The 21,282-nt window shown below is 39.6% G+C and overlaps 3 protein-coding genes across 5 annotated transcripts; 1 reads left to right on the top strand and 2 right to left on the bottom strand.

The window, feature by feature from the left end:
- Positions 1-206: 206 nt before the first annotated feature.
- LOC309718274 (uncharacterized protein) lies at positions 207-4,977 on the bottom strand. 2 transcript variants are annotated; one of them, XM_082553355.1, is made up of 5 exons: positions 4,799-4,977; positions 2,717-3,085; positions 1,228-1,536; positions 959-1,048; positions 207-868 (listed from the first exon to the last, which is right to left on the bottom strand). In XM_082553355.1, exons 1-5 carry the CDS (start codon positions 4,842-4,844, stop codon positions 765-767), a joined length of 918 nt encoding a protein of 305 aa, XP_082409481.1. In that variant the 5' UTR covers positions 4,845-4,977; the 3' UTR covers positions 207-764. The 2 variants fall into 2 exon arrangements, with proteins under 2 accessions (XP_082409481.1, XP_082409482.1); XM_082553356.1 differs by having other exon boundaries at positions 207-865.
- A 3,521-nt stretch (positions 4,978-8,498) lies between these two features.
- On the bottom strand, positions 8,499-19,511 carry LOC309719544 (cell division cycle protein 20 homolog B-like). 2 transcript variants are annotated; one of them, XM_082555700.1, is made up of 12 exons: positions 19,329-19,511; positions 18,930-18,978; positions 14,543-14,759; positions 13,905-14,014; positions 13,294-13,345; positions 12,618-12,734; positions 11,591-11,802; positions 11,359-11,453; positions 10,883-11,111; positions 10,548-10,673; positions 10,335-10,458; positions 8,499-9,043 (listed from the first exon to the last, which is right to left on the bottom strand). In XM_082555700.1, the coding sequence occupies exons 2-12, from the start codon at positions 18,969-18,971 to the stop codon at positions 8,946-8,948; spliced, it is 1,422 nt and encodes a 473-aa protein (XP_082411826.1). In that variant the 5' UTR covers positions 18,972-18,978; positions 19,329-19,511; the 3' UTR covers positions 8,499-8,945. The 2 variants fall into 2 exon arrangements, with proteins under 2 accessions (XP_082411826.1, XP_082411825.1); XM_082555699.1 differs by lacking the exon at positions 19,329-19,511 and having other exon boundaries at positions 18,930-19,117.
- On the top strand, positions 15,431-18,007 carry gpx8 (glutathione peroxidase 8 (putative)). Its single transcript, XM_082553577.1, has 3 exons — positions 15,431-15,728; positions 15,888-16,149; positions 17,383-18,007. Exons 1-3 carry the CDS (start codon positions 15,522-15,524, stop codon positions 17,544-17,546), a joined length of 633 nt encoding a protein of 210 aa, XP_082409703.1. The 5' UTR covers positions 15,431-15,521; the 3' UTR covers positions 17,547-18,007.
- Positions 19,512-21,282: the final 1,771 nt, after the last annotated feature.

Genomic DNA, 21,282 nt, shown 5'->3' with positions numbered 1-21,282 from the left:
AAAACAACATAATACATAATATGTGATTTCTTCCTACTGCTCATTAAAATCAAATGACGGTTTCATCTTGAGGTAAAAAGTGATACTACAGTGGTCCATCTGACACTTCACTGCATTGACTTGTGCTAATACTTCATAACTCAGACTGTGATGAGTTACAGCATGACACATTTTGTGGGAAATGACTAACAGGTAGTTTTAGTTAAAAAAAAAAAAAAAGAAGAAGCATAAAATGCTTTTAACAAATACTCCAGGGACTACTTTTTAAAATTTTGAGGGTCACATATTTTCACATGTGCCCACTAATCTGAATGACCAATGGTACAACCATACAATACAAAACAACAGTGTAGATGTCTGTTTATAAAGATGAAGCCAATGTGAAAGTGCCTTAAACCTGCATCCTATGTGAAGGGCCGCTACAATGCAATATCTGTGGCTGCGTAAAGGCTTTCGGTACTATGAGTCTGTGGGTAAACGGCAACGGAAAACACAATCCTGTTGAGTTCGTGGTCTTAGTCACTCATTTAGGATCAAATTTAATAAAAATCGAAAGGTATTTTAGAAAAGTTGGTCATACCATGTTTCAAAAAAGAAGGTTTAACTGTAGTATTTTCTACACACTGGTTAACGATTCATTTGTAAATGAGAAGCAGTTTATTTAAAAAATGAATCTGTCTCCATGTATTCTATATTCATTGTGTTGGCATTTTTCATTTGAAGAGATTTTTCTACAAATGTCTAGACTATGTTTTTTCCGTGTCTTAACCAATGCCTGGAGTTTTCTGAGGGACCAGATCAACAATTGTGTCTTCAGTTGAGAGCAACACTGGAGAGATGTAATGATTTGATTCTTCAAAACGACCTGCTGTTTAAAAAATAAAAATAAAAATTATGTTATATGTTATGGAGATTTTTTTTAAATATATAGATTTTTTACTGGAGAAAGAAGACCTACCTTTTTTAAGGATATGATAAAGAATCCACAGTGGAGGAGCAAGCAACATCAGTTTAATGACCATCAAAACAGCAAAGATGATATCGTGATCTACCGAAGTAGAGAGGATACAGAGACACAGATACAAAAGAGGGAGGCAAGCACCAGTTTACAATGATGAGTAAATGGGCTGAATATAATAGAATATTTTAATTTAAGTTGTTGTCAGTTATTGTACACAGTATCTAGGAAGCAAGCCATGACACAAAAATAAACAAGAACTTCCTCACCTGTTTTAACGTCTACTGTTGTAGGGTTACTCTGCAGGATGATGTTTCCACCAGTAACACTGTCAGGCCGAACAACAAAGGCAGAGATATGTAGGAAATACTTTGTGCCTGATGTTAAGTTGGAGATGCTGATGCTCATCGCTGCAGAACCATTGGTGCAGGAGTAAAAGACTGTCTCACATCTGCTGTCACATATGGTCACATTGTAACTGTGTGGTGTCGTCTGCATAAAGGCAGAGATATTCCAACTAAGATTCACATGTTCCGCACCCACTGAGTCCACTGTCACCGACTGAGGGGAATGTGGACCTGTGGGAAGAAAAACAGTCAGAGTCAAGTAAGAGCTCAGGTATGGATCATAAAAAATAACATGTTATCAGATAGGTTTGATGAAAAATGATGGAGAAAACAAGGATTTAAATACCAGGTGATGGGTTATTATATGAGGAGAGCTAGATAGGTCAGTGAGGGGGCCAGCAGCAGAAGCAGTATCTGCTCTTTTGTGGGGAGGAACAGGAGAATCCTGGTAAAATACTAAAAAATGAACTCCAGCATGAACTACGGTGGACTAGTTCATCTATCTAAATTGGTTGGAGGTACTGTCTCATGTTACTGTGCTTTTGAGCAGGGATCTCCAACTTCAGAGAGCTGCGGGCCACTGCTGGCACTGTCATCTCATTGTATTATTTCAAATATTGTATAAATATTGTATAACAACAATTTTTTTTCTCACTCTTAACTAACTGAAGCTTTTCATTGAACTACCAAATAAATAAATTGGTACACTCTTTCTGGCCAGACACATTGCAGCACTTTTGCAATCATTATGTTCATATTTAACAAAATAAAAATGCAGACATAAGTGTACACATTCGTTTTTTACTGCCAGTGAAAAAGGTTTTCTTTACAAATAACTTTCTCACTGAACTAACGCAGCCAACATGTTTGTACTGTCTGCTCATATTGCCTTCATATTAAATATTTTTTTGCTTTTTAATGAACTTTTTAAGGAACAACAGGAAAGAAATCCTCCCTAACAAAAAGAGTAATTTCAAGGGCCAAATTGCATTATATTTCTTCACCTCAACATATGGGCCGCAAGTAGGGGTGACACGGGCTGCAAGTGTCCCCAGGCTGTGAGTTTTAGAGCCCTGCTTTAGAGGTTTAAACCAGCAAAACTATTTTAATAATGATTTTTTTCAACTGCTACCTAACTAATCTGTTATAAATAATAACAGGCAGGTGGATGCAGGATATAAACAAAGCACCATAACATAACCAGTAGAGTATGGGATCATTTTCTTGTGGCAACACACTCACCTTAGACAGGTAGAACAGGTTTTTAGTCACTGCATCGTGTTTCAGTGAATCTGACTGTTTGCATTTTTTAGTTGTGTGCCTCATCTTTATTGAGTATCATATTTAGACTTTGTAGTTACTATATTTGTCAGTTTCTAACTCCAAAAAGAGCAAAAAATGCATTACTTACCCTGACAGACAACCATGTGTGGTTCCTTACAGTAGCGAGCCAACAGGTTCTTGTCTTTTTCCAGCATGGCCTCTAAACTTGCACAGCAGCCTTCATTGTTTCTCCTGTACCAGTGTTCATAGCCCAGTTGTTCCCCATTCACCCACTGCCAGTCACTGGAGACACTCTGGCGTTTCAGACCAAGCCAAAAGCTGACTTTTGTGGCAGGAGTAGCATTCAGGACACTGAAGTACTGCTCCTCTGTGGTCAGGACAGCAAGGTCCACATAGTACTTCTGACAGAACTCCTGGGCTTTGACCCATGGCATAGGTCTTTGGACTAGGAAGTAATAAGAAGAGATCTGACCCACTGCTAAGCCATGACATACCACTGCGTAAGGAAAAAAAACATAGATGAAGGCAGAGTAGTTAACAATAGCTATGTTTGGTTGTTTGATTGTGTTATAATCTATTAGACATGTTTTCATTATATACATTTAAATAGTGTGTTGCAGTATTTAGTAGAATAACTGTGTACAAGTGTTAAATAAATACTGTATAGTATACTGTAAGTATAGCCACCATTTTTCAATCTACAGAAATGCCCAAGTTGTAAAGACAGACATTAACCTTAAAGACGAAAATGCAACTGAGAGATTTGAGACTACATTTGTATGTCATTGTAGAAGAGCATGGAACAGGGGGCCAAGGGTCTTCTCCCTCTAATAATCTGTCCTCGTGAGCAGCTAAGTCACATTTTAGCTAACATTCAACAGTCACATTTTAGCTAACATTAACAGCAGCTAGAGTATGTCTGTGAAGGTTCTCAGTCATCCAGGTCATCGTAGTCAAAGGAGCTTGCAAAGAAAAGCGTCTGGACTTCTTTAAGTTACTTGAAGACGTTTCACCTCTCATCCAAGAAGCTTCTTCAGTTCTAAGGTCAAATGGTGGAGAGTCCCAGATATAAACCTAGTGGGAGTATCCCCCCACAGAGGGACAAAAGGACCCCCTGATGATCCTCTAATCCCCTGAGCCAAGGTGTGAAACTGGGTGTGGGTCCCACTCAAAACGTGCGGCTATCCTAAAAGGGCGTTCTTAAAGTCAGCAAAGAGACACAGAAAAGAAGATCAGACACCAGCGAGGGAGGATAAGAAAGACAGACGCAACAACATTGTCATCCCCTATGTAGCCGGTGTATCAGAAAAACTCAGGAGAGTTTTCTCCAAGCACGATATCCCAGTGTATTTCAGACCCAGCAACACGCTCAGACAAAAACTGGTTCACCCGAAAGACAAAACGCCAAAACACAAACTTAACAATGTGGTGTATGCTGTACAGTGCAGTGAGGAATGCCCAGACCTCTACATTGGAGAGACCAAACAGCCACTTCACAAGCGCATGGCACAACACAGAAGAGCCACCTCCACAGGACAAGACTCAGCAGTCCATCTGCATCTTAAGGATAAAGGACACTCTTTCGAGGATGCCAATGTTCACATTTTGGACAGAGAGGACAGATGGTTTGAAAGAGGAGTGAAAGAAGCCATCTATGTCCACTGTGAGCGACCATCTTTGAACAGAGGCGGTGGTTTACGACACCAACTCTCTGCCATCTATAATCCAGTTTTGAGATCCCTTCCCAGACGCCTTAACGCCCACTCACATCCTGGGCCATCTGATCTCAGGAATTCGCATGATAAGGTGGGGCCAGGTTTCACAGTGAACACACCCGAAACTCTGGCTGATTGGGACCCACACCCAGTTTCACACCTTGGCTCAGGGGATTAGAGGATCATCAGGGGGTCCTTTTGTTCCTCTGTGGGGGGATACTCCCACTAGGTTTATATCTGGGACTCTCCACCATTTGACCTTAGAACTGAAGAAGCTTCTCGGATGAGAGGTGAAACGTCTTCAAGTAACTTAAAGAAGTCCAGACGCTTTTCTTTGCAAGCTCCTTTGACCAGCTAGAGTATGCAGTCAGAACATAAGTACTAATAAAAAGCTTATTGCATCAGATGCTAGACTCATTTTGACATTTACGGACAATGAAACATGGAATGATAACATGCTTGACTCATGTTAAAGAAGTTTTGCAAAATGTTACCTAAAATCGCCAGCTGATGCAGAATTGCTGTCTCATTGCCAGACATAAAGTAGAATCCGTGTAGTTTTCTGGGAGGTGATATATATGTTTTTATTTCATTCCCATCAGACAGCTGACCATGAGCTGTCTGGTGTTTCTCAAGTGCTCCCTATAGTCATCCCATACTCTCTCCTTCTCATTTGCCCCGGACTCTGTTCGTGTGTAAATTTATAAAGCCAGCTAAAGCCTCAGGGTGATGCAAGAGGTGAAAAAATGGGAGTGTCTAAAGCTCAGTGCTTACCTGTATGAGGACGTTTTCAGGAATTAGTTACACAAGATATTAAAATCTAAATGCATTTGCTTTACATTGTTTGTTTTCCTAAACCTTTCCAGTATCAAATATCCTAAACATTACAATCTGCTTACTAACTGCTATTTGAATTTTTTTTATCTCTACTGGAAAACAGAAGATTGTGCTTGTTGGCAGACAAAAGCGCCTGGAAAAGCTCAACAATGCCACTGTAACTGAAGACTGGGAGAAAGCTGCCTAGCTTTTATAAGGGGGTTAAAAATACGGCGTAACTAGCTCCACCCTGCAGTCTATTTTTAGAACAGCCTGGTTGATAATTTGTTAGTTAGTGTACTTTTTGACTTTCAAATATGAGCCCGATTAAATATTTGCAGAACAGCAAACAACATTATTCAGGTTTCAGACTCTCTTGTCTGTTAGGTCTCTGTATTACCCATATGGAAAATTATGCAAAAAATTAAGAATGACGTAAGGTTGAAGTATACATTCACTACTGTAGTCAATGGGAATTTGTTAAAAAAAATGTTTTCTATTTTTCCCCCCATATGTTTGCACTTCATCACAGACATAGTAGTTTTTGTAACATAAAGCAAACACTAGAATTGTAAACAGTCCCCCTAAGTCACATCTAGATTCACACACTTGCCGAGTGGTGGATACTGTAGTGAGTATCCTGAGCTATAGATACAGTGGCTTGCAAAAGTATTCGGCCCCCTTGAACTTTTCCACATTTTGTCACATTACAGCCACAAACATGAATCAATTTTACTGGAATTCCACATGAAAGACCAATACAAAGTGGTGCACACGTGAGAAGTGGAACGAAAATCATACATGATTCCAAACGTTTTTTTACAAATAAATAACTGAAAAGTGGGGTGTGCGTAATTATTCAGCCCCCTTAGTCAATACTTTGTAGAACCACCTTTTGCTGCAATTAAAGCTGCCAGTCTTTTAGGGAATGTCTCTACCAGCTTTGCACATCTAGAGACTGAAATCTTTGCCCATTCTTCTTTGCAAAACAGCTCCAGCTCAGTCAGATTAGATGGACAGCGTTTGTGAACAGCAGTTTTCAGATCTTGCCACAGATTCTCGATTGGATTTAGATCTGGACATTGACTGGGCCATTCTAACACATGGATATGTTTTGTTTTAAACCATTCCATCGTTGCCCGGGCTTTATGTTTAGGGTCGTTGTCCTGCTGGAAGGTGAACCTCCGCCCCAGTCTCAAGTCTTTTGCAGACTCCAAGAGGTTTTCTTCCAAGATTGCCCTGTATTTGGCTCCATCCATCTTCCCATCAACTCTGACCAGCTTCCCTGTCCCTGCTGAAGAGAAGCACCCCCAGAGCCTGATGCTGCCACCACCATATTTGACAGTGGGGATGGTGTGTTCAGAGTGATGTGCAGTGTTAGTTTTCCACCACACATAGCGTTTTGCATTTTGGCCAAAAAGTTCCATTTTGGTCTCAACTGACCAGAGCACCTTCTTCCACATGTTTGCTGTGTCCCCCACGTGGCTTGTGGCAAACTGCAAACGGGACTTATGGTTTTCTGTTAACAATGGCTTTCTTCTTGCCACTCTTCCATAAAGGCCAACTTTGTGCAGTGCACAACTAATAGTTGTCCTATGGACCCCCTGACATCATCAGGGGGTCCTTTTGTCCCTCTGTGGGGGGTCACTCCCACTAGGCTTATATCTGGGACTCTCCACCATTTGACCTTAGAACTGAGGAAGCTTCTCGGATGAGAGGTGAAACATCTTCAAGCAACTTAAAGAAGTCCAGACGCTTTTCTTTGCAAGCTCCTTTGACTACGATGACCTGGATGACTGAGAACCTTCACAGACATATGTCCTATGGACAGATTCCCCCACCTGAGCTGTAGATCTCTGCAGCTCGTGCAAAGTCACCATGGGCCTCTTGGCTGCATTTCTGATCAGCGCTCTCCTTGTTCGGCCTGTGAGTTTAGGTGGACGGCCTTGTCTTGGTAGGTTTACAGTTGTGCCATACTCCTTCCATTTCTGAATGATCGCTTGAACAGTGCTCCGTGGGATGTTCAAGGCTTGGGAAATCTTCTTGTAGCCTAAGCCTGCTTAAAATTTCTCAGTAACTTTATCCCTGACCTGTCTGGTGTTTTCTTTGGACTTCATGGTGTTGTTGCTCCCAATATTCTCTTACACAACCTCTGAGGCCGTCACAGAGCAGCTGTATTTGTACTGACATTAGATTACACACAGGTGCACTCTCTTTAGTCATTAGCACTCATCAGGCAATGTCTATGGGCAACTGACTGCACTCAGACCAAAGGGGGCTGAATAATTACGCACACCCCACTTTTCAGTTATTTATGTGTAAAAAATGTTTGGAATCATGTATGATTTCCGTTACACTTCTCACGTGTACACCACTTTGTATTGGTCTTTCACGTGGAATTCCAGTAAAATTGATTCATGTTTGTGGCTGTAATGTGACAAAATGTGGAAAAGTTCAAGGGGGCCGAATACTTTTGCAAGCCACTGTATGTCAATTAGGAATTACTTCCTTTCAGTGTACAACATTTTACATAAGGGACGCAGAATATGTTGACCCTTTTTGTGCCGCCAGTTTCAGCTGAGTGGAGCCATCATGACTTTGACCTTGCATTAAAGGCCAGCATATTTGTAAAGCAGTAAGCTCACAGAGAAACACAACTTATGCAGATTTCTTCTCAGTTCTTTTTTTAAAATTTCAGTTTCTTTGCTGACTGGGCTTCATTTCAGACTGCACTTGAGGCATGTTGCTGCTTTCAGTTGAGTGTTGACATTATTCATCTTGACCCTTATCTTAGTCAAAAGTGGAACAGCGTAGGCTAGACTTTGCAGACATCTGAGGTTACAGGGACTATATAAACCAACCTCAGTCATTGCACGTTTGCTCCGACATCTCAGTGTGACTGTGAACATATAACCTATAAGAAATAACTCATGTAGAGGGGGGGGTCTTGCTCTGTTTTTATAAAGGAAGTCTTCACCACAGTGCTTTTGCACAAACTGTTCTCTTAAATCTTCTCTGGTCACACTCTTGCAAGTCAAATTTTGCAGCGCATATGCTCACACACAAAGTCTTTTCAAGCAGAAATCTATTCTGCTTCATTTTACATTTAACTTAAGTCTAAGTGATTTAACTACTAAACACATAACTTTTAAAACAAACCACAAAGCTTTCACTCTATTTCTAGGTAAAATAGGTAGTAGGGATGTTTCATATCATTGGGGCAAGAATAAAAGCTACCTTAGGCTACAGAGTGTATTCTACTATTAGGTTCCTAAATTTGATTTCATTGTGCAAAATATAATTAAAAAAAATTTCAGGAAGTCAAAATTTACAATGAAGACATATCAAAATGTAATATAAATAAAAACACAACAAACTCAAAGTGAACTCACATACAGAACAAATAAATGCTGATGAGCCTTAAGTCAGCAGCAGCAGATTTCAACTGTTGGTGCTGAGCTATTTCATATATGTGTACACTAAAACATGTCCCATGTCTGTCTTTTGTTACCTTTCATATGATAGTAGTCAGTATGGCATATCTGTCATATCATAACTATACAAAAGATTCATGTCGTCTAGCCATTAAAACAGGAAACCTGTGCTACCGGCATGCACGATGCATGACAAAAGGTGTGAGCTGGTGGTAAACTGGCTTCGAATTGTGGTTGACATCATGGGAGGGAAATGTGTGGTCTCTATGACACAATTGCCAAGAAAGCAGCAATGTGCACTTATGTGGTAATCAATTGTATACCTATTTCTAACCAGATGCTAAAGAACTTTATTATCAATATGAATGTCACGGTTCCATGACGCTGGTTACTACAAATCCCAGATGTGAAAGCGCTGGTCCGCACCGGTGGAGAAAATCTGAGAATTGTCAGGGTTTAAGGCCAAGTGAAGGACTCGATCAGAGTGACCTGGTTAAAAAAAGAAAAAGAAAAAAAATTATTATTTAAAAGAACTGAAAATCAGTTCTTGTTGTTGCTATAAGTAGTAAGAAAATGCCACATTAACAGGGAATTAATATTGAATTGTACTACCTTGATTATAATGCCTTTTTACATTTTTATGTTTTTTGATGGAATCACACATCAAAAACCAGGATTAGAAAGAAAAGTTGACAGACATCTTGGATTCAGGAGATAATGAAATAAAAGCAACGTGAAGTTAAATGGAAAAAATAGATAATACCAAAAACTAAACAATATAAGCACTCTGTTCCAAACCTCACTTCGCACATATTTGTCTGTGATTCAAACAAGCATCTCATTCAGTAACAACTTCTCCTTGTTTGCCAGTACAACTGAGTCAATCAGAGCCTTATTGGCAAAAATGAGAAGGGGGACTTTATGACTGTGGTTAACCAAGAAAATGGTGACTAAAAATCTGCCTACAGAATAACGGCCTGCATTGGTGCAACTCAATGGGAGCTACACTATTTTGTTTTTGTTTGTTTTTTTCCATTATGAAAACAAGTCAATTTCCCTATCTTATCATAACCAGTATTCCTATGGGAATAGGACTTTACCACAAGGGTTGATATCAGTAATTACACTTCTGAAAAATAGCGCAGAATGACCGTCAAGTTTTCATTTAAAATATAAAAGTACAAAAAAACTTAAATTAAAAAAAGTAAATTTTGAAAATTACTTGATCATTTTTTTTATTAAGTAAAATTATTCAATATTACATATTAGTGGGTTTTCAGTAAAAGTGTCTTTTGCATTCAATGCTTGGTTTGAGCCCCCCTGACCAGAAAAAACAGGAATTTAGCATTTCTGTTAGCGGTTTATTTCTCATTTTTTCCCCCCTTAAGCCGTAAGTATTGGTTTTCTAACACCAGCTCACAATACTACAGGACAGTGAGACAGCTCATATTAAAACTAGCAACCTTAGTTTCATATTCACTAGAGGGAAGCCCAGAACACAAATCACTCAGCACACGATGGCCATTAAAGACATTAGTGGTAGGTGACAGAGCTGCTGCACTGACAACAACTGCTTCTGTGAGAATATTACTCACTGTGTTATTGACGCAACAACATTTGTTCCTATGAGTGTGTTGTCAATGTGTTGAGACTAAGTTGAGATAGTATCAGACAGCAGTGCTGATACAATTTAACGTTGCATTAAACAGAATTATTTACTTTATTAATAAAAAGGTTATAGTAATGTAGAACAGCCTTGTGTGTTTTTTGGTTTTCTAACCTGTGAACTGGTAAATGGGGCTGAGAGAGTGAAACTCCCACACCCAAGATGTGACTTTGTGATGAGGTAGGCCATGACCTGTAACCAGATATCTCTTCTTTTCAGCCCATTGTAGAGAACAGATCTGCAAATGAGGGTAAATAGTAATAGTTTATCCAGCATTTTTAAATACAGCAAAACAAAAATATCCACAATACTGTAATTCTCAAGCACCTGTGAATTTGTTTGCACAGAAGTAACACAAGATGCTGATTGTGTGTCCCAGATTCTCAGCTCACCATCTTTCCATCCCCCTCCTGTAGCAATAATGTTTCCCTGCCATGGGCACCACCCCATTGCCTAACAAAATAACACACACAAAGGTGGATACATTAACAGCATTTTTAAATCTCTGTTTACTAACCCAAAATCCTTACACATTAAAACCATTAGCCTCTTATTCACATTTAACTGCTTTGACGTCTGCTCAAACTCTGTAACTCTGGCTGTGTCAGCCTTTAAAAATGCCAAACAGTTTACTTTTAGCCTCCAAATCCAAGTACACAGACCTTCACAGCACTGGGCTGCTTCACTGTCATTATTGGCTGACTTGACATTTTTTTTCCCATGATGTCATCATCCCAGATATGGAGAAGGCCTTCTGTGGAGCCGCTGGCCAGCCATTTGCCTCCTGGTGACCACTGCAGACTGCAGACCCCCTCCCTCTGGGTGGTTGCACCTACCAGAGGTGTGAAAGCCCGTGGGTCAAGGTGACAGATATGTCCAAGAACAGATCCACTGTCAGAAAAAACACTGCTTTTATGGACACTTTTATTGATTAAGTGTCTCCTACCCTGTCCGTGACTAATTCATCTACATTTCTTCTATTAAAGAGATAAAGCTGTATGCCTTTAGCTCTTATCCTAAGCCTATCTATCCTATTTATTCATTCATTTATTTAGCATAATTTCCAAATTGGTCAATCTTTTCCATTTCATTATTAAGCAGCACCTTCTTTAAATACCAGAACAAACCAAATGGGTACCTGCTAAGTAACTGCTGTTTCCAAGAAAGCGCTCTCACCACAGCCAGGTGTGACAGCAGAAACCTCATGTTCTGCTTGTGTTCGACATCCCACAACTAAAGAGTCAAAGAGAGACAAAGACACCACAAACAGTCATCCTGCTGATTCAGTAAATATGACACTTCCCTTCTCACAGAGCCCCCCATACCACATTTGGTTTGAATAAGTTTCCAACCTCTATGAGCTCATTTACCTGTATCTCCCCTCGTCTAGTCGCGATACTGAGGGCTCTTCCATCTGTGCTCCAGCACAGAGACGAGACCGACTGACGATATCGGCATCCTGATTGTGGACTCAGGTCCAGATGTCCAACCAGACCACGAGTTTCTGAATTCCAAATGTAAACTGAAGAGCCGAGTCCTAATGCAACCATGCCACTACAGCTGCAGTCGAGAAGGTTAGTGTCTGAAATGACAAAGTTGCAAAAACAAAGGACTACAGAGGACTATATCGTAGGCATAAATTATTGATGAACAGGATGAGCCTTAATTATAAACATTTTTTTTTTTTGTTAAATCTGTTATATCCACCAAAGTGTTTTCAGTAAGTATTTTTCAGAAAAAAAAAACAAGTAGCAGATGTTCCAGGTTGTATTTTTGTTGCCCATATGGCTATGCTATTTAAAATAATGAAATTTCACCAGCACACCCCAACACAACCACCATCATTCGTCAAACATGATGGAAATGTTATAGCACGTAGATGTACAACTTCTTAATGGCCCAATACTGATAGAAGAAGACGTGTCACCTGATCCTAATCCAGAACAGCATGCTTATCAGTTTTAAATGCAAATAAGCCCACAAATAAACACCAACCAACAGTGGTGAAGTAAAGGCCCAGCAGAGCATCTCAAGGGAGGAAGCACCACCTTTAATCATGTCCATGCATTCTAGACTTCAGGCAGAATTAATGCAATGCAAAGGATTATTAGTTTGTTCAATTACTTCTGACCCTTTAAAAATTAGATTATTTATAACAGTGACTATAATTCCTAAACAGCTAATGCAAAGCATTATTAACCCCAATGAATTTAAGCTGAAAACTACATTTCAGCCACATTTGGATTGTTTTACAGTCTACTGTGGTGTCTGTGAAGGTTCTCAGTCACCCAGGTCATTGTAGTCTAAGGAGCTTGGAAAGAAACATCTACTGTGGTGGTGTACAGAAGCAAAAAAACAGTATTTGTAAAAGTCATTTAGGGCTTCATTTTCTCTTACAGTAATCATTCAGCAGTGATGGTGCACCCAACTTAACCACTGACTTCCCGTGCAGGCTCAGAGTGGCTTTGTTCAGAGTGGCAAATGGCTGAAGATCATATTTTCTTTCATCATAACCTTCAATGATAAAAATATAATTTAAAAGATATTGTTACAAAACATACATTGTACATCTGCTGTTAATCCATTAATTTTCAAACACTTTCTTTGTTGTGTCGTGTTTTTGACATGAATCAATAGTTGCAGCAAGCATCCACATTGATGTGCATTAAGCACTCGTTGCATTAAACTAGAACGTGTTGAAACTAGTGATGACTGCTAAAGTGCCTAAATGTGAATAAAGTGTCAAGAGAATTTAACACGTGATTTCTTTCAAACTTTTCTTCCTTATTGTTATTCCAGATGTTATCTTTGTTGTCTTTGTACGCTACCAAATTTCTCCAGACTTCAAAAACTGGTGTGCAGTCTGATAAAGTAAACCTATAATTACATCATCCAGCATTCAAAAAACAAAGCGGAAAAAAAACTGCAGCGTGATCAAAGTATGTATTTGGGTTCCCCAGTATGACATCATGTAGTATCAGTCCAGAGATCATTCACACAATCATTCATACACAGCAAAATCTCCAGTGTTAAATTAACACTGGAGATTTTGCTGTGTAGAAACATGATCTACCTGAGCGATTGAGATTTTCAGGTTCTTGAACTGCAGGTCTCCATACCCATCGCTGTAAAACAAAACCAAAAAAGGGAAAAGAATTATTACTATTCAGGTTTCAAAAATATCTAAAATTAGCATATCATTGAAAGTTAGCATTAGCAATATATGCAGATTTACTTTTTTATATGCTTTATACATCGACCTGTTGCAGGGCCATAACACAAGACAAGAAAAAGTATTCACAGTTAAAATCAATTCAGAATAACCAATCACCCACTGCATGTCTTTGGACTTCACAGAGAAAGGCCCCAGACTCTACATAAACCCAGGACCTTCATCCTGTGAGGCAGATGAGCTAGCCACCACACCACCATCTCTGATAGGATAATAACATTTTATTATTCTTATATCAAACTGATTGTGTTCTTTTATTTTATTTCACTTCGAGCAACTTTTGGAAACCACACACATACAAAACTCTCTGACTTTTTTCACTTTTAAATGAAAACTTCTATGTTCGTGTATGAGACGATGACTTGCAGAAATCAGTTTAGCATCCCCCTCAAACTACTGCATCACAACCACACACAGACACAAACGAGGAAGTGCAGCTTCCTTAAACAAACCTCTTGTGGGGCATTTTCTGCAGCAGGCCGTGTCTTTGCAGCGATCGTGCACTCTGTGTTCACCAACTTAACAGACTCAGAGTGAGACGAGCCTCCCACCAGTGCTGCCTCTGGTGAAATCAAATGACATCATAGAAAACGTCCAACAGCTCTCAGGTAAAAATGTACTGTGTCAGTATGATGATACACCTGGTGAAGATTAAAAAGAATGAATGTTGTTTCTAGATATGGGCCTAGGGGAGTGCATGCCCGTGCATTTTAAAATCAGCAGTGTCATATAAGAACAGTGTTACCCAGCTGAATCATAAATATGCTGTTCATGTGCAACACCAACAGCTTGGGTACAGTCCCCAGTGGTGACTAGGGTCTTCATGTGGCAGGATAAAGTTGGTTGGAGTTTTTTAAACCAAAATATTTATCCAAATTACACAAACATTGTTGCATTTTTATGACATACACATTATGCTTTAAATCCTGAATCAGTCGTTTTTCCCCTCTTCTAAAAATCAGTCGTTTAAAACCTGACTTCGGGTAATTTTTGAGTTTAATCACACTTTTAATGACCTAACTTATGTGAATATGCCTGGCATCAGTATTGCATTATTATTATTACTGAACTTCTGTGTGTTGTTTAATACCTTGGATTTTTCCTGGTAGGACTCCCTGTCCCGGTTCATGCTTTCTCGGTGGAGAATCGAGCTCCAGCCTCTGACAGATGGTATCAAACTCGAAGCTTGGCTCACACTGCCGCCCAGGGGCCAGTGGGGTACTTGCAACAGGGCTTTCTCTGCAGCGCCTCTGGATGATCCGCCTCCTGAAGCATTTGTATGTGACTTCATGGGCCTCGTATTGTCCCTGAGCAGACAAATAACAATTGTTTTTTTTAATACCATCTCAAAATAAGGTTATTTAAAATGTACTAAACAGTAACTTTATATCATTAGAAACTAATCTATTAAGAGCCTAACTTCCTCTTAATTTTTTGAAACCTTTCATAGCAGATGAAGATTCTGTAGTTATTTAAATGCTTTACAGTGATTACTGAGGAAACCACTGGAAAGTTTGGTTAAGTGTTTGCTGAGGTTCCTCTAGTGCTAATAATCTGCACTGAGCATTCAGGCATGTTTATTATTGTTATGATTATGATGATGATGATGATGATGATATTATTATTATTATTAATAATAATAATAATAATAATAATAATAATAATAATAATAATAATAAGTTCCCGATTTCTGTTTTTAATGTTTTCCAACATTAAAAACAAGTGATATAGACATCAGTCTCAATATTAATTCCGTCTTATGCTTTTTATATTGAACACACCTAACAAAACTAAAACATAAGGCATTGTTTGTTTTGTTTTGTTTTTTAAAAAAATATTTTCAGCTGACCCTGTAGTCGGCCTATATAGGATTCTGTAGTGTAGCTGAAAGTCGAGTATTTACATGTAAAGTTCACTTATTATTAGTTTTATTTTGCTGCTGAGTTTCCGGTATAGTCGCTTTCACCGTTTCTTCGTCCAGCTTAACGCGACTATTTCCTCTGATCCGCCCCAGAACTTCTGGAAGGAGAGCCCCAGTTCAAGCTACGGTTTGCTCTTTCCCCTCCAAGATGGAGGCTTTGGGAGGTTATCCTACCAGGTCCTCCAACCCAAAAGCGAAAAAGTTAACTGTGCTGTTGAGCATGACGGTGGGTGTGGGGTGTTTATTTCTTCTGCAGACCCAGCTGGTGAAACCCAGAAAACCGAAGGATTTTTATTCTTTCGAGGTGAAGGACGCGAAGGGCAGGACGATTTCTCTGGAGAAGTACCGAGGAAAAGTATGTCCACATCATCAGCCGTCGTTTCAGACTGAGAATAAACCCGTTTAACTCTTTAACTTTCCCCGTGTCAGTTTAGACTTGATTTATTTGCAGAGTGCGTATTTTTAAGAGCTTTTTAAAATAACTGTGCACTGCTCCTAATCCCCTCTTTTGCAGGCGTCCTTAGTTGTAAACGTGGCGAGTTACTGCCAGCAGACGGAGGCGAACTACAAGTCTCTACAGGAGCTCCACCGGGAGCTGGGCACCTCTCACTTCAACGTCCTGGCCTTTCCCTGCGGACAGTTCGGGGATACGGAGACCGGAACCAGCCGGGACATCGAGGCTTTCGCCAAGTCAGCCTACGGTGTTACCTTTCCTTTCTTCAGCAAGATCAAAATAATGGGATCAGAGGCTGACCCTGCTTTCAAATTCCTCACAGGTTGGGAGAAAGACTTTTAACGAATATCATGACTGTGGGATCACTGAGTGAGATCACAGAAACGCTGATTACATATTTATACCTGCTCCAAGTGCAGGATGTATTTAATGATGGAAGGAAGTCAAATTTGGAGCTGTCGCCAAACCTCAAATACTTAACAATTGGTCTCACCTGTATTCCAGGTACAAGTGTTGATAGTCTAAAACCAAACAAGATTAGGCAAAGCCTACTTTTACTTCATCTGAGAGGAAAATAATCTGTTACTGTTGTAAAATGTGGAGCTGAACGTAAAGTTTTGTATTTTTCAATCACCCCAGGGTAATTTAATGAGTTTTTATGAACATGATGCACCTGAAAGAAGACCTGCAGAACAAGTCTATGAACTCCAGAGGTAACTGGAATATAAAGTATGGTTCTGATCTATTCTGTGATTACAAGACTTGATGGTATAAAATTTAATCAATTCAGTGTCATATCTGCTAAGTAGCAACTTCATTTATGTTTGTAAAGCAGCAGAACTGACATTCTGCTCCATGCATTAGAATCTGGTTTTATTAATTAGCTGTATTTTTACAGTTACAGTTAATATTATTAATATACAGTAACACAACAGTCGTGGTGAGCTATAATGATTAGCAGTAGCCAAGGGGAATTTATCATTTGAATTAATGCTATTACAGCATATGAACATAAGTATGCACATTTGAGTTTTTTAGTATTAGGTTTTCACTTGATTTTCAGTTACAACACATACATTTTTCACTGCACTATCAAATTATATAATATTGAAATGATACTATAGGCTTGTGTAGGTATTTTCTTTTATTCTTATTTTATTTATTTAATATAATTTTTTTATGCATGTATTATTTTGATTTGATAGTGTCCACTTCTGTTAGGAAGTAACTTTTTCTGTCGTCGTGGTACTCTGCTATTAAGTTATTAAATTAAGGCATTTGGTATTTTAGCATCCTGTAATCTACCTAACTGTCAGTGTTTTTAAGCATATTTTAGACCCTGATGTGTCTGTCTCTGTTTTATCCTGGTTTTACCTTTGAGGAACATTTTTTTGTCTTCAGTGTGTAATAGTTTGTTTCACTATATGGAAACTGAATTACTTGTTGCTGCCCATCTTGGGCAAACAACTTTAAAGATTGCTTAAAAATAAGATAAATTAAAAAGAAAGAAATGTAGCATTAACGACTGTTCTGCGACATCTTGTTTGTTTTTCAGATTCTGTGAAGAAAATTCCAAAGTGGAACTTCTGGAAGTTTCTGGTGAACCCAGAAGGGAAGGTGGTTCGATTCTGGCGAACAGACGAGCCCATGGAAAGCATCAGAGAAGAGGTCACAGCGATGGTGCGGGAAATCATCCTAAAGAAACGAGTGGAGCTATGATGGCCCCTAGTGATCGGTACTGGACATAGCACTGCTTTATGTCTGTGTTTCCTGAGCTGTGGCAGCCAGGAAGGACTGAACTGTTGACAGCGAGTGTTGCTTGGAGAGGGTTGTCATTCCAGAAAGATGCAAGATGAAAATATCAGGCAATCACCGTGATGCAATGCAAGTCAGAGTGTGTGTGCGTGTGTGTAAATGAGTGTATGTGGGGGTGTTTATCCTGTGGTCAGTGATGAGCATTTCTTAAAATGACCACTGCTGCAGCTGCAGTGGTTATTTAGCTTTTCAGTTGTTGGCATTTTGAAATGTTCAGCTTTCCTTCTTTTCATCTCTCCAGTGTTTACATTAAAATCTTTTTTAAGAGGAAGCAAATTAATTGAGCCTGATTTGACTGATTTGAGCCCAGCAAACTGTGCAGCATCTATCAAACAATAAAAAGCTCTCATAAGTATTTGTTTTAACTAATGACTTTAAGATTTTTCATTTAGATGTCCTGTGTTGTGGGTATTAAGCGTCTTTCTTAACTGAATAATTAAATCACATTACAAATTACCTGCTAATGTTAATGCATTGATATTAAGGCCATCTCCTTAAATATGGTGCTGTAGTTGATTTTTCTGAATATTTATGGCTATGAGAAAATAATATAAAATAGACAATAGAATCAATGAATCGCATCTTAGTACTGATAGCAGTGAAGGGTGACTACAGACATCACTGTTGGTGTGGATTAAATGGACAGTTGGAGGGCAGCAGCAGGTGAGCTGGCACAGGAAGAAACTACCAGCTAACAAGACACTGCCTTCCAGCCACCCACAATTCAACTTCACCTTCTGTCCTTATAATAAAAAAAATGATATTTTCTTTGCAGAGTTTGCAAACATTTAAAAGTCATATTGAATGGCTTTTGAGCCATTAGTGTGACCCACAGTGAAATGTAACTGTTAAAGTAGCAGAGCAGTGTGAGCTGGCTGAAGAAACGTCAGCTAACATTACACTGCCACCCAACCAGTCACAACACATCTGTCCATGTAAATGCAAATGCGTGGATTTGACTGCTGTACCGACGTCCAGCTGCTCATTTATCAGTATGCAAAATGTAGAATTGTCTCCCAGCTTTACTCTCGGCTGACTTCTTATTATATACTATAATATAATAAGAAGCGGGTTACGTGGCACTGTCGGCAAACATGTTTCAGGTGAGTTGACAGTAGCAGTGAGGAGTGCAGCTGACAGCTGTCAGTCAAATAGCACAGCCAGCAGCAGTACACTGCCGCACTGACACTGCAAGATCAGCAGAAAGAGGAAGGAGGCACCCAACAAATGAAGCGGGAACATTTCTGATTATTTTAATGCCAGTTTCACTTTAGTTCCCCCTCTTACCTTGAAGGGAAAGTGCCGCTTTCCTGTAAAATCTCGCAACATCCTCCTCCTGATCATAAAAACAAAAACACCACAAGCTCAGCTCATCATCACGTGAAACTAGTTTCTAACATCTTAGTCTGTGCTTTCAAAGAGTTATTCACCAAGGTGAGGACTATTTCAAGTATGCTGCAATTAATATAAGTGACTGTGTGTTTTGGGTTTTTGTTTGTTTTTTCTACACCACTATACGTAGCACATGCTGTGGTTAGAAGAACCCAAATAGGAAGAGTCCCTGTGTTTAGTGTTTGAGTTGCCTGGTAGCAGCAACAGCAACCGATCCTAAGTAACATATAACATGTCTTGACTGCTCTACTGAGGCTATTTTAATTGCCCGCAACTATGTTATAACTTACTTACCCATCTGCGTGAATCTTCACTCCAGCGTTTCAGGCGCATCTTCCATTTCCTTCATTTAAGCATGCCCTAGTCCCCACTATCTCAGTCCTCCCTATCTCAGCCCAAGTGAGGACACTGACCGGTCATGCCTGGTGCACCTGTTGTCTCCTCTCCTATATACTCTCACTGGGCGGACGCCGGAGCGGGAAGCAAAGTCCTCTGCTGTGCTATTGGCAGTTAGGTCCATTTCCCCCCTGTTTTTAATTAAGCGGCCTATAGACTCGCTCCTATTCAGGGATTCCCTTCGCGTCCTGGTTTCTAATGGAAACAAACAGACAAAGAAAGAAAAAGAAAAGAACAACGCGGTAATGTTATAAAGGTGGAGGTGGCTGCGTGTTATCAGTTGATGTCCTAACTTAGACAAGGACAAACTACTTCACCTTTATTTCTTTAGGGTGGTGTCAGTTTGCACACTTAATCACATGGTTTACAGATGCAGGCTTATATTCAGCTTGTTATGTCGCTGAAGAAAGCATAATTTTAAATATAAAGGCTAATGATGATTATCGGCTAGTTACATTAGGAAAGAGGTAGGATCGTGCAGATTGGCACCTTTAAAGCACACGAAAATTTATTGTAAGTAAATCATAAATTACAAATCCTGAAAACATGCCAAAACGAGAACTGAGACCGAATAGCCTTAAATATTTAGCATGTTAAGAAATACAATTATTATTATTTATATATTTATTTATTGCTAAATTGTAGGCCTAATAAGTTGTTTTAGATGTTTGGAAGTGAATTCAAACATCAGCAAATTTTGACAACACATACTAATAAACACTCCGCAAACTGCAGATTTTACTGATTGGATTTAATGCGTTGTCATAAACCTGTAACAGCTCCTCTGGTGGGCAATCAGTGGCCGTGTTTTGCGGGTAAAGGCCCTGTATCCGCGGGCCACACCGTTTAATGAGGAGCTGCTCTGGCGCTAAGTGGGCCGAACGGCGCGAGAGCACGCACGTTCTTGCCACCTGCCACTTCCATATGCGCTCGCACCTCGAGTGCGAGCCCGGGACAGTGCGCCAGGTGCTCCATCGGGCTGTCATAGAGTCCAAATGATAGACATAAAAGGTTAAGCTCTCAAGATAACCCACAGTAACCTTTAATTTATCATCACGCCCAACAGAAACAACAACAACAACAACAACAACAAACGGCTCAGTGTTTGTTATTTTTACTTTTAACCTGGAAAATTCACAAATCTGTGGCAGAGCAAACAAAATTACCACATAGCACTATAATCTAAATCCATCCAGTTCTCATTCATAAAATAAAAATGGTTAAACTAGTTTGGTTTTGTTTTTTTCATCAGTATAAAATGTATCAAATTTAAACAGCCGGCATTTTCATGTAATATTTTATTTAGCCAGTTCATTTAAGTTTTTTAAATGAGTTAAATGTGAATTAGCTTTCATTTGCCCAGAACCTTACACGTCTGTATCCCACCACAGGAACAATACGTATTTTTCCCGCTGGACTCCGTCGGGCTTGCAGCCTCTCTCCAGGTTTGAGTTTAGTCACCTTAGAAACGCATTGTGTCTGTATTTTCCTTTCTCCTCCCGCATTGTTCCCCGCAGTTTGGCGGTAGCTTAACAGGTCAAAAGTGTCACAGCCAGCTTATACAATGCTTTGCCCTGTGCCATGCTCTCACCAGCGGTGCTGATCAGATACAAAAGCATTTGTTTGCTGTAAAAGTGGCTCAAGGCCCGGCTGGATGTCGAGCTCAGCACACGTGCAGATGTTTTCTATAATAAAGTGGCTGAAATTTGACATTAAGCATCAGATTGTGGCCAAGGTTGGCCAGAATGTAACAAGGGAAGTAGGATGGTTTAACTAGATAATTATTATTGGGCTATCTGCATCTATTTAGAAGCAGCTGGACAGGTCAGATGTAAGAATCTGCCACACCTCA

The sequence above is a fragment of the Aulonocara stuartgranti genome, assembly GCF_965226115.1.
Source record: "Aulonocara stuartgranti genome assembly, chromosome: 12".
Taxonomy (NCBI): Eukaryota; Metazoa; Chordata; class Actinopteri; order Cichliformes; family Cichlidae; genus Aulonocara; species Aulonocara stuartgranti.
Note: the sequence above shows the minus strand (reverse complement) of the source record. Positions and strands in the feature narration are given on the sequence as shown.

Excerpts from the sequence above, each read along its gene's own strand:
- LOC309718274 (XM_082553355.1), bottom strand. The coding sequence starts at position 4,844 with ATGTCTGGCAATGAGACAGCAATTCTGCATCAGCTGGCGATTTTAG. Across the intron at positions 1,049-1,227 it reads AACAGTAGACGTTAAAACAG|ATCACGATATCATCTTTGCT; the intron begins GTGAGGAAGTTC and ends CTACTTCGGTAG. Across the intron at positions 869-958 it reads TTATCATATCCTTAAAAAAG|CAGGTCGTTTTGAAGAATCA; the intron begins GTAGGTCTTCTT and ends TTTTTTAAACAG.
- gpx8 (XM_082553577.1), top strand. The coding sequence starts at position 15,522 with ATGGAGGCTTTGGGAGGTTATCCTACCAGGTCCTCCAACCCAAAAGCG. Across the intron at positions 15,729-15,887 it reads TGGAGAAGTACCGAGGAAAA|GCGTCCTTAGTTGTAAACGT; the intron begins GTATGTCCACAT and ends CCTCTTTTGCAG. Across the intron at positions 16,150-17,382 it reads TGCTTTCAAATTCCTCACAG|ATTCTGTGAAGAAAATTCCA; the intron begins GTTGGGAGAAAG and ends TTTGTTTTTCAG.
- LOC309719544 (XM_082555699.1), bottom strand. The coding sequence starts at position 18,986 with ATGATCAGGAGGAGGATGTTGCGAGATTTTACAGGAAAGCGGCACTTT. Across the intron at positions 12,735-13,293 it reads TGAAAATCTCAATCGCTCAG|GTTATGATGAAAGAAAATAT; the intron begins GTAGATCATGTT and ends TTATCATTGAAG. Across the intron at positions 9,044-10,334 it reads CCCCATTTACCAGTTCACAG|GTCACTCTGATCGAGTCCTT; the intron begins GTTAGAAAACCA and ends TTTTTTAACCAG.